Genomic DNA, 12032 nt, shown 5'->3' on the forward strand with positions numbered 1-12032 from the left:
GCTTTATTGAAATGCAATCTCAGACGTGGTGGTCTGCTGACCCCAGCAGGCCACCTTACCTGTGATGGCTTTCATTCCTTATGGGTCGCTTCATTAATATTCATGAGTTAGCTCGATTTTCAACCCAGTAGGAATCTTACATTTAAATATAAAATGTTATTACATTAGGAGTAGTGATTTCCTAATTGTAACTCAGAGAAAAACACAATTTGGTAATTCCTATTCCCAATGTTAGTAAATCTGGCCCAAAGATTCTGAGACTTGTGGCTTTACATACTTAAGTAGTGCTCACAAGTATCTGCTGCCCCTCTGTAGCATGAGGCGTAAAAAGCAGGCACAAATGCTGTGTGCGATCCCAGGGTTGGTCTGTACTGTTGCAAATATCACAGCTTTTCAGGAGAACTCTCTGAAACCTTTGTGAATTCTAAACATTTGTAAATTCAGAGAAGTAAGCCTACAGGTGCAGATTCATATTTCTGTGATTCCTGATCTGGAAGGCACATTTTAAATAAAGATTATCTAATTCATAAAGAATCCTCTCACAGATATAAACAAGGAGCGGTATTTTAGACATGTAGAAGGCAGTTTGCACCAGTAGACGGGGGGAGGGGGGTTATAAGATATCCCAACTTTTACCTTTTTGAAATTCAAAGATACTTATCTCTTGGAAAGGTACATGGACACAACTGAGCCTCCGGGCGCCAAGACACTTTACATCAAGTTCCGAAATGGAACCTTGCCTCTTCAATCATTTACTGGGAAGAGGCCGTGCACCCTAGTTAATCCTGAAGTTGAACTAAGCTGCCCATTTGGTCCGGAGGCCAAGGAGCTGTAGATCATGTCCTGTACTTTTACCCGCAGTACCACGCACATAGGGGGAAATTGACTATTCTGTTATGCTGCAATTTGGACATCAAAGACCATAAAATTGCAACTAGGGTACTCAGGGCTGACACAGCTCAAATAATTGTATTTGCTGTCTCCCTGTTTCTTGCATATATGTGGGAACTCGGACAGAAAAAGATTGCCACATTGCCGCCCAGTATCTAGCACCTTAGAATCTTGTCTGTCCGAGTTGCACTTTGCTGTCATCTATGATTTCCTTCCTAGATCACATAAGAGAAGGCAAACATTATAGAGCTGTTAGATTAAATCCACTCTCACATCTCAAAATTATTGTGATGTTCCCCCTTTATGCTGCTAGTCTCAATTGTGGATATTATAAACATTTTAATAATTTTATTTTCTATACATTATGCTCTTCCTATTTGCTGCTAGTGTTAACTGTGGGTTATCACAAATATTTTAACTACTTTCCTCTTTTTATATAAGCTATGTTTTAGTGCTTTTACGTATGGTTTTATAGTTTTAAGTTATTGTGTTTGATTTTATTGCGATTGTCGAAATAAAGCTTATTATGGAATGGTATAAACAAAAAAGTACTTCTTTGAAAAAGTGTAGATTTCCAGGGGTTTTCTGTTATACTAGTGCACTGGAGTCACAATGGGCATTCTGCCTTCTTTTTGCCCCTCCCCCGCCCAGGGCACTGTGGGATAACAGAAGGGGTCACAGGGCTTGCTCAGCCTTTTCTGTAAAATGGATGGCATTATCGGGATCCCAAGGAGGCGTGCCTCTGCGAGTGAAAGGAAGCATTTGCCTTTGAGCCTGCGCCATGTTACAGATGCAAGTGCAGAGACAAAGATGCCTTAGGAGGTTGCACTAACTGTATGCCACATAGGGATGGCCACAGTCAGTGAAAGAGGTGTAAGAGTGGTACGGGGGCTCCCTGGGAGCCCAGGCTTGTCTCTGCCATTGGGTGCAGTCACTCTCTGCACAAGCCTACAGAAGGTTCCCTTCCCCCCTTTGAAACAAAGGCTAGGTGGCTACCTCCAAAGAAGGGCCGATTGTTGGCTTGAAACTGTAGGTCCACTTTTCACTAATGTGCTGTTTCTGGTGCAGGCACCTGCACTGGGAACAGCTCATTTGTTGTGACATGGTACACTGTGTCCAGTGCACTCATTTAAGAGTGTGTTGTGGTATAGAGTGGGAGAATGAGACAGTGCTCCATATCCATAATGTGAAGAACTCTACTAAGGGGAATGCCACGTGACATTTTTCTGAGTTGTTGGTTTTCCAAGCATTGTTGTACACCCAGTACAATTCCACACTGGGGAAAGACGGCCAACTGAACAAATACATTTTTTTTTCAATTTCCTTATGTTTTTTCAACATTTAGACAAACATTTTCCCTGTGGTAAAACCCCCTCCACTACATACCCAGGAAGATTGGGGTTGTTCTGTTACCCTTCCCACCTGGAAAGGTATGTAGACCAATCTTTTGCTGAAGAACATGTCAGACCATTTCCAGGGTGGGAAAGGATCTGTGAAGAGTTTGCATGGGGCCACAAACTAACAAGTTTGAGGGTGTTCAGAAGCTGTCAAGGGAAACCACGCCTTGATGCTCCCACTCTCCAGGTTTTGTGTGGGTTTACCACTATATACTTGTATGCAGTTGTGGCATACAGTTATGCAGCAGTAAAACATTCATGCCAGCTAGGTACCTTTTTTCTGGACACTTGGCAGGTACAAATGGAACCAGTTACACCTGTTATCTCAAGGTTACACCCACAAATGGCATTGTTTATTGGGCCAATAGCAATGTATGGAAATCTTTGATTTACTTGCTCATTTTTGATTTAGAACTTTTCTGCACTTAAAGATTGGCTGAAAAGGGGAGAAAGGGCTCAACTGATGCACTGTCAAAACTCCATGCTGGATGTGCATGTGATTATGAATTTTAGGGGCACATGAATCAAGCTATTTTGCAATTGCAAGCATTGCGATTTGCAAAAATCTGCCGTTTTCGATCGCAAAATGGCCTTTCCTAATGCATGAAAGTTTTTTCTATTCGCAATTTAGGTAATCACAATTTTTTGAGATTCCTTAAATTGCAAATGCAAATAGGGAATCGCAATTTGTGATTCCCTAATGCACATGCAAGAAGCCTTTCCTAAACGCGAACTGTGCATTTAGGAAACGCTAATTAACATCAACTTCAAGTTGATTTTAACCATACGCACACTTTGAATAATGCACCAACTGCATTTTTCAAAGTGCTATGCAGCACACACATGCCCCTAGGGCATGTGTGTGCCTTACATGAGCCTTTTTTTTTAGGGGCGTCTCAGAGGGTCATTAGGCCCCCGGGCACCCTTGCCTTTGCATTGCCTAATTTGCAATTACCAGTTAGGTAATCGCAATTTAGGCAATACAAGACCATTTTTACCTATGGGCCTGAGGCCCATAGGAAAGAATGGAGTCGCAATTGCAAATAGCAAATCCCTTATTGCTTTTGCGATTCTTAAAGAATCGCAATTAGAGAATCGGTATTTGCTCTTTGTTTTGTTGCACTGCATTTTGCGATTACCAAATAGCGATTTCAAAAAAATCGCTATTTGGTAATCGCAAAATGAAACTTTGATGCATGTGCCCCTTAGTCCTTTGGTCGACCAGCAACAATGGCACTTTACTAGACCCAAAATATATATTGAAGCTACATCTCCTGAAAGATGTTCCCCTGAAAGCAGATTATTTCCTTTAGCTTATGACACAAATTCACAGTCTGAAAGTGAAACATTAGTGTGCTGCAACATTACTCGATTACAGACTATCACATGTATCCTCTGTTGTTTATAAAGATTGATTATTAATTCACCTAGTAACTATTATAAACATGCATTTTGTCTTTCAGATGGAGAAGTTTGGCAAAGCTCTGAACTACACTGAAGCAGCCCTCTCATTCATTGAGTGTGGGAACGCTCTGGAACATGGCCCAGTGGAGTGTAAATCCCCTTACACCATGTACTCGGAAACTGTGGAACTCATTAGGTATGTCGCTGGTGGCCAGGAGTGCCCTGGAGACAAGGCAATGTGCAGCAGCTCTATATAGAAATATCATCAGCTTAACAGGCTTCTGGCTTTCATGCCTCCTCAGTGGCAAATATTCAGGGTATTAGGCACAAAAAAATGGGTAGATGAATCTGCACATTCAGGGCCATAGAAATACTAGGCTACGTGTTATGACACATACAGTTCCAGTTCTGGTTAATTTAAGACAGCAATATAACTGTTTCTTTACCATATATTTGATACCGATGAGGCTTAAGAAGTGTTGTAATTGTACTGATGGCAAGCGTCTCTGTGGCGAAATGGATCTTAGTGCATTAGTACAGGCAGTTCTTCTTGACAGCTCTGATAAACCATTTCAAATAACGCTATGAATCCCCTTTTCTTACTACTTCACTTGTTCACTCTGTGTCCAGTTCATGAAGCGGCTTGTTTAGAAGACATAAATAAGCTGTTGTGAAGTGTTTTTTTCACAGAGACAGTTGCACACATAAGTTCAAGTTACACAAGCAAATAGCTAGTTGGGTGCACATTCACTTTTGCAGTTCACAAAAGGTGGATTTGCACTCACTAGGTGATTTACTCAGTGCTAATTTAGAGATGACCACATTAACAGTTCATTATTAATTCAATATGCATTAAAAATGACTATTACCTGCCACCCAAGACATTCTCATAGATTTGGTGGCCTGAAATGGTCTGAATGGTCACACAAGTAGGAGTGTGATGGTTAGTAGTTGTGTTGTTGCTATCTTTGGCAGCATAGCAGAGGTATTGTGAGGTAGGAGCTGCAGTGTCCTCCTGACGAGAGCCCTGGCACTTTTTTACTTGTTTTTTTACACAAATTAAGGACTGGATTTACTTACACGTAATAGTACCCTATGTGATGTAAAAGTATGTGGGAGTAAATCAGCTCCCATGAAGATGAAGTGAGCATTGTATGTGGGAGTAAAACTGCTCCTATGAGGAGGAAATGAGCATTCAAAGGTGGGGGTACTCTTCGAAATTTGTCCTTTGGCCATTGCTTTTCCAATGAGCTTAATAGAACAATTGTCAATCAGCAAGATCTAAAAGTATAGAAACTTCATGGGACTTTTAGATGACCTTAATTTGTGCTGATATGCAAGAGGCATTTGGAAAGAATGGCTTAGTAACAATGAAGAATCTAAAATGGTAAGATGGTAGCCTGCGTTTCTGAACAATGGAAATGCATAATAGGTAAGCGGCAGAAAAGTCAGAATCGCCACTGAGTTATAATATGTAACTGCTAGTTCTAGGAAATCTGTTCAATTGAATAATGCTTACCTCTTATGTTTTCTGAATATACCAATTACAAGAAGAGATGTCTTTATTCAAACATAAGGTTATGCCGAAAGTCAATAGCTCCTTCACGCTGACTACTGGTGGACTTATTTTTCTGATAAAGACTTCTGACTGCAGATTCCTCGCCTTAGAGTATTTCCCAGGCGTCGGACTGGATCTCTACATTGGCGTCATCTGCACTGCCTATACAGGTGCCACCCAGTCATGCTGACATCAGTATCTTGATCTCGATGAGTCTTTTTTCCTCAAATTTTCAAAGTCTTTTTGAAAAATCTTTTTCACCAGTGTAAAAGGGACATGTCCCCTCAGGGTTTCAGCCATTGAGACTGGATGGTAGTGTTGGACCTGCAGAATGCTTAATTTCACATCCCCATCCTGTTGGCCTACAAGCGTAACCTGCGGTTCACTTTGGGTCACGAGCATTTTTGGTTTGCTTTGCTCCCATTTGGTTTCATCAGCATCCTTCTGGTACTCTCAAATATGATGGTGATGGTCGCTGCTCATCTGAAAAGGACAGGGTCCCAGTCTTCCCCTACCTCGAACACTGGCTGCTCAAGGCGGGCTTGCCTCAAATAGTTGTCAACCACCTCCAGACTACGGAGAAACCTCCTCACATCGTTGGGTTCTCTATATGCATGCTAAAGTCACACCTGACTCCTTCTCAGATGCTCCCTTTCAGCAAAGTCACTCTGGACATGGTACGGTTTTGTGCCTATCCCATTGGTGTGGAGAGTCTAGGACATTTGGTCTATGATCCTAATGTTTCAGCCTCTATCCTGAATCTCAATGAGTTTGACTCTCAGGCTGTTGGGGCTGATGAACTCCTGCATCCTGCTGGTCGAGCACTGAATATTTCATATGTGGGCTCTGCCTCAGTATCGGCAACATCAAGGGGACCTCTATGCACCAGTTCAGAATTCGGAGGAGACTGCAAAAGACCCCAGAGGTGGCTATAGGACCGCAATTTGATCAGCAGCAGACCCCCTCTCCCTTTCCCAACCAGAGATGACAGTGGTGAAAGATGCATCACTTCTGGGCTGGGGGAGGAGGAGATCAGAGGCATCTGGCCTCTGGCAGATGCTCAACTCCACATTGACCTTTTGGAGTTGCGAGCCATCCTCTTGGTGTTGTTGAAAGCCTTCCTGCCATCCATTCAAGGGAGGCTGGTTCAGGTGTTAACAGACTACACCACCACCATGCAGTACCACAACAAGCAGGGCGAGGTTGGGTTGTAGGCCGTGTACAAGAGGTCCCTGTGCCTCTGGACATAGCTGAAGAGCCAGTGGATTTTGCTGGTGGTTCAGTACCTAGCGGGATCTTTGAATGCCAGGGCAGACAAACTCAGCTGTCGACGCCCAGCAGATCATGAATAGCAGTTACATCAGGAAGTGGCACAATGTCTCTTCTGCAAATGAAGACATCACTGGCTTGATCTGTTGCCACAGATGAGAATGCGCAACGTCAGCACTTCTGCACATTGGAGTTTCCAAAACAGCTCTCACTCAAAGATGCATTCCGCGTACAGTGGAACTTGGGACTCCTGTGTGCCTTTCCGCTGATACGACTCCTGTCCCGAGTTCTGAAGAAAATAAGACGGACCGGACCCAAGTCATCCTGGTGGTGCTGATTGGGTTAGGAGAGTTTGGTATCCCGAATTCCCCAGTATGAGTACCTGTCCTCCGATCAGGCTGGCCCTTCTGGACCTCCTGTTGCCGCAGCAGGGCAGGGTTCTGCACTCAAACCTGTACATACTCCACATCCATGCTTGGAGATGGAGCAGCGGCAGTTGAGAGCTTTTGACCTTCCTATGGAGGTTGTGGGTGTTATTCTCGCAGCCAGGCATCCCTCTACCAAAGCCATATATGCCTGCTGTTGGGACACGTTTGTAGCTTGGTGAGTGACCAAACAGATCAAATCATTTCATGCCAAGGTGTCATAGGTTTTGTTGCTTGTTTTATCCTTAGCCCCGAAAGGCATTCCTTTGGGCACAGTTAAAGGTTATCTGTCGGCTATTTATGCCTTTATGCTGTTGCAGGACCAACCTTTGTTGTTTAAATTACCAGTTGTAATGATTTCCTTAAAGGGCTTCAACATTTGTTCCTCCCTCTCCTTTCATTATGCCCCAGTGGGACTTGAATTTGGTTCTGACCTTCCTCATGTGTTCTCCCTTTGAACACATGCATTGCTGTCTATTCAGATCGCTTTCCCTAAGACTATATTCTTGGTGGCCACAACTTCAAACCAGAGGGTGAGTGAGCTAGGCTGTAACTCTTGCCGGTCCTTGCACTACCTTCTATTCCCACAAGCTGGTTCCCCGGACTCTGGCGTCCTTCTTGCCAATGGAGGGCACAACTGTTTCACTTTGGTCAATCCATCACCCTGCTCATGTTCTCTGCGCCACCTCAACCCCCTAAGAAGGAGTGTCATTGCCATCGCCTGGACCCAAAGAGGGTGCTGAGCTTCTATATTGATCGTACCAGACAAGACCAGGTGGGCGATCAGCTCTCTATTGGGTTCATGAGAGTGACGAAGGACAGAGTGGTGCAGAAGCTGACTATCTCTCGCTGGGTCACGCTCTGCATTTGATCTGCTACGCTTTAGGTAGGAAGCAGCCTCCCGAGAGCTTGTGGGCTCATTTTCTTAGAGCAAAGGCTGTTACTACTGCATTGGCACACGGAGTGCCTGTCTGGACATTTTCCAGGCTGCGACATGGGTGTCCACCATACGTTCACAAAGCCCCACTGCATAGACAGCCTGGTCTGGCATGACAGGCATTTTGCCCTGTCGGTCCGGTAGGACTTTCTGGCTTGACCCAGGTCCCAGACCCACCTCCTGGGAGGTACTTCTCTGATATCTAATCTAAGGTGGAGAACCTGTGGTAGAAGTCTCTGTCAGAAGAACAAGTGAAGTCTTTTCTGGTACAGACTCCAACCACAGATTCCTCTCTGACCCTCCCATCCTCCCCATTCTGTGAACTGGACTCTTTCACCTAAAAAGATCCAAATCTAGGAATTTGCAACTGGTCACAACCAATTGGAGTTTGGGTCTGGATCTGCAGACGTGGAAGTGTCACAAATTGCAACTGATTTCAGCGTACTTGGGTGGTGTCTATATAGCACTGTGCACATTACACTCAGCGTGGATGATGTCAGAGCCATAGGCACCACCTTCCGGCACACAGGGGTACTGCTTTAAATTTTTCTGAATCAAGTCTGATGCCTGGGGAATATTCTAAGGTGAGGAATCTACAGTTAGATGAAGTATCTACCAGAAAAGGTGTTACAAAAAATAAGTATCTTGTTCTTGATGTCCCGAGTATGGTAGCAGAATTAGGGACACAGTAGAATGTGTTATCAATTCTGATTGGTTGCCCTCAACCAATCAGAACTGGGTAGAACAGTCTAATTGGATGCTAGTAGCCTCCCCGAATAGCCCTTCTCAGCCTACACATCCATGGACAGTTGTGCAGCCCAACAATGCACGTGCTGTGTAAACCCACGTACTTTTCAGGTGTTGTTTTGGTATAGAAACTGCACTTTTTTATTCTGACTAAGGATTGGATTGTTTAATTTTCACTTATTGACCTCCTTTCTGTAGATGGACTAAAAACATGCAGATTAACCCTCTTCGCATTTCAGCAAAAATGTTCACCCATCCTTACCACTGAATACTCAGTGCCTTTCCTAACTAACCTCTGCTCTCGTTTTCGCCAAGTTAACAGAACTAGAAGAGAATGTTGTACAAAAGGTTTTTGATTTATGGGACTGCTTTCTTAGAAGCAAAGCAACCAATCAAATATTATCACAAATGAGCAATTGTACATTTGCATGTAAATCATTTTTGCATATTTCTCAATTTTATAAATGCATAATTTGGAGTTCTTAAAGTTAATCTTATTCATTTGATCTCACTTTCTTTTTCTGTTTTAAAGGTATGCCATGAGGCTTAAGTCCCACTCAGGTTCTGGCGCCACGCCTCAAGAGAAGCAGCTTGCAGCATTATGGTTTGTAATGCCACATTTTATTTCCTCGCAATTTTTCAAACAAGAAGCTCTTTGTAGCAAATTGCACACTGTTTATGATTATTATTGATGAATTCAATGTGAGCTGACTATACTGTTGGAACCAGTTCTCAGAACCATGCATTTTATTGATCTCCCAAAACACGAAGAACAAGTTTGAACAAAGCTGAGTGACTGGGCAAAGCCAGAACTGCAAAAAGTATAATATAACAGAAAAGGTGGTATCGGAATGTTTCCTATGAAACTAAAGGACACTTAACAACATTTTACAGCAAATTGATATTTGTCAAGTAATATTCTTTCTGTCATTGTGTCCTGCTGTGAATGAGATTGTGTTACATAATCCAGGGAGTTGTATTGACATTTAAAAAAAGTTTGAGTTGAATTACCAAGGCCTCCACTTCCCCCTGTCAGCACAGAGCCTCTCAGGTCATGCCAGATTACTTTTTCCGTTGTAATGGCTATGGGCCAGATGTAAGAAGCTTTTTTTCTGCTTGCAAATGGCCCAGAATATTCATTTTTTGTTTCTAAATGCAATCCGTTTTCCTTTAAGGAAAACAGGTTGCATTTTTTTTTAAAAAGGATGCTTTATTTAAAAGCAATCACAGACATGGTGGTCTGCTGACCCTAGCAGGCCACCATCCCTGTGATTGTAGTAATTACCAATGGGTCGCAATTTGCGACTAACCTCATTAATATTCATGAGGTGGGCCAATTTGCAACCCACTAGTAATCGATAAATGAAACTCATGGAGTTTCATACATTTGGAATAGAGATTCCCTAATTGCGGTCCACAGAAAATCTCAATTAGGTAATCTCTATATCCAATATTGATACATGTGGCCCTAAGTGACCTAAAACGTCATCAGATTCACTTAAATAAGCAGCTGGTGCATAAATACCCTTGTCCCTATGTGTCTTGAAGAGGCAAGTATGAGAGAAAGTATGAGTTACAAGTTTGGTATCATAAACCTTGCTATGTGTAATGAAGATCGCATGGCAACTGTTATCTGTACATTATTTTGTGAATATGTTATTTGACTATAAGGAAGTGTGATCTGTAACTTTTTTATTATGCATTATTTTATTGTCTGGCTTTTCTCTTTACAGTATTCAAATCAAATCAAATCAAAATGAGCTTTATTCGATTTAAGTAGTTAAATCATAAAAGCACTGTACATAAAAAATAAGCATCATATCTTACATATCCATTTACAAGCCAATTCTATAAAATAACATTTGTATTAAATAAGACTACAACATCATATCAAACGCATCCATTAGCACACAAAAGTTTATGAATACGATCATGTAACAATAAAAATAGGGAGATTACATCCTTTTTCTGCTTCTGATAACAACTTTCATGTATTTAGTTTACAGTCTATAAAAATCACTTCATCTAAAAGTTGTTATTTAAAAAAGACGGGGCGACATTGTCTCAGACCTAACTCCTTTAAAAAAGGCAAAATCCATCTTTTCCGTAATAAGGTATAAAACTTACAGAAAAACAAGATGTGTATGGTGGACTGGGTAGATATGTCATCACATGGGCAGGAACCTACGAAATTGGACCAATCATTCATGTTTGGGAACGTGATCATTCTGACAAAATTGCCTAGATGAAAGCGGGACAGTAACGTCCTGTCATAGCTCCCCTTCACGTTTACTAGATATGGTTGTATCTCTGGTTGTATTAGTAACAATTGATTCTCTCTGACAGACGGTTTAATTATGTTATGAGAGTCTGGTGGTCTCCAAGAGATTCATGCAAGCAATCTTTGAGGCTTTCCTTGAGATTATAGTAATGCTGGCCAGGTTGGAGAAGTATTCTGGGCATCCCAGGTCAGCCACAAAGTTTTTAACATACTTAAGCCATGGGATGCGAGACACCTGCTGAAGTTTAAGACAATCATTTATCACATTATGGTTAAGACCGGTAGTGGTACTAGCCCATATCTTGTGCCATAATAAAAACGGCTGTATTTTGATTAAGTCGGATAGATATGGCATTCCAAGTTCCGTGTGGCAAATATATGTAGCCGTACTGTTAAAAGATACCTTAAAAACACACTCTCAACTGACTGGAAAGGTTGTACATTGGCATGGCCCCAAATTCCAGCTCCATACATGGCTGTTGAAATACATTTAGCTTTATACATTTTTAACAATTCAACAATGGGTCGCTTTCCTAGTTTTCTTGCAAAATTCACCAGTGCTGCCGTAGCTTTACCAAATAGCAATTTTCTCAATGGTATGGCATTTACTCAGGAGCCCCTTTTTTCAAAGACAATTCCCAGATATGAAAAATATCTGGCAAATTCAAGTTTGTTGTTGTTAATAAAAATATTTCAACACTATACACTATTCTTGCCACATTTCATGACATATGTTTTGGTAATATTTACATTAAGGTCTAAGTTTGACATATAGGTTATATAGCTAGAAACAACTCTTTGCAGTCCTATTTGTGCACAGGATAGTAGGACGGCATCGTCCACATATAGTAATGCTGCAATTGGACGATTGCCAATACGAGGTGAGTCCTGACATTCCCTGGACAGTATTGTGCCCAGATCATTTATGTACAGTGTAAAAAGTAAAGGGACTAGCACACACCCCTGCCTTACCCCCTTCCTGACAGGGAATTCAAAACTACACTCGCCTGCGCTTCCATAACGGACACTTGCCTGTGCATCTTGATATAGTTGCCTTAAAAAGTTGATAATTTGGGTTTCCACACCCAGGGCCTCTAGGATGTTCCAAAGTTTATGGTAGCTA

The 12032-nt window shown here is 42.1% G+C and overlaps 1 protein-coding gene across 1 annotated transcript in view; it reads left to right on the forward strand.

Annotated features, from left to right (window-relative positions):
• The window catches only part of AFF3 (ALF transcription elongation factor 3), a 1727663-nt gene that overhangs the window by 1690566 nt on the left and 25065 nt on the right, over positions 1 to 12032 (forward strand). Inside the window, exons 16-17 of the mRNA XM_085622771.1 lie at positions 3752 to 3888; positions 9161 to 9232. Of these exons, the coding sequence (XP_085478897.1) occupies positions 3752 to 3888; positions 9161 to 9232 (209 nt within the window). The remainder of the gene's footprint in view (positions 1 to 3751; positions 3889 to 9160; positions 9233 to 12032) is intronic.

This window comes from Triturus cristatus, chromosome 8 (assembly GCF_964204655.1).
Source record: "Triturus cristatus chromosome 8, aTriCri1.1, whole genome shotgun sequence".
Classification (NCBI taxonomy): Eukaryota; Metazoa; Chordata; class Amphibia; order Caudata; family Salamandridae; genus Triturus; species Triturus cristatus.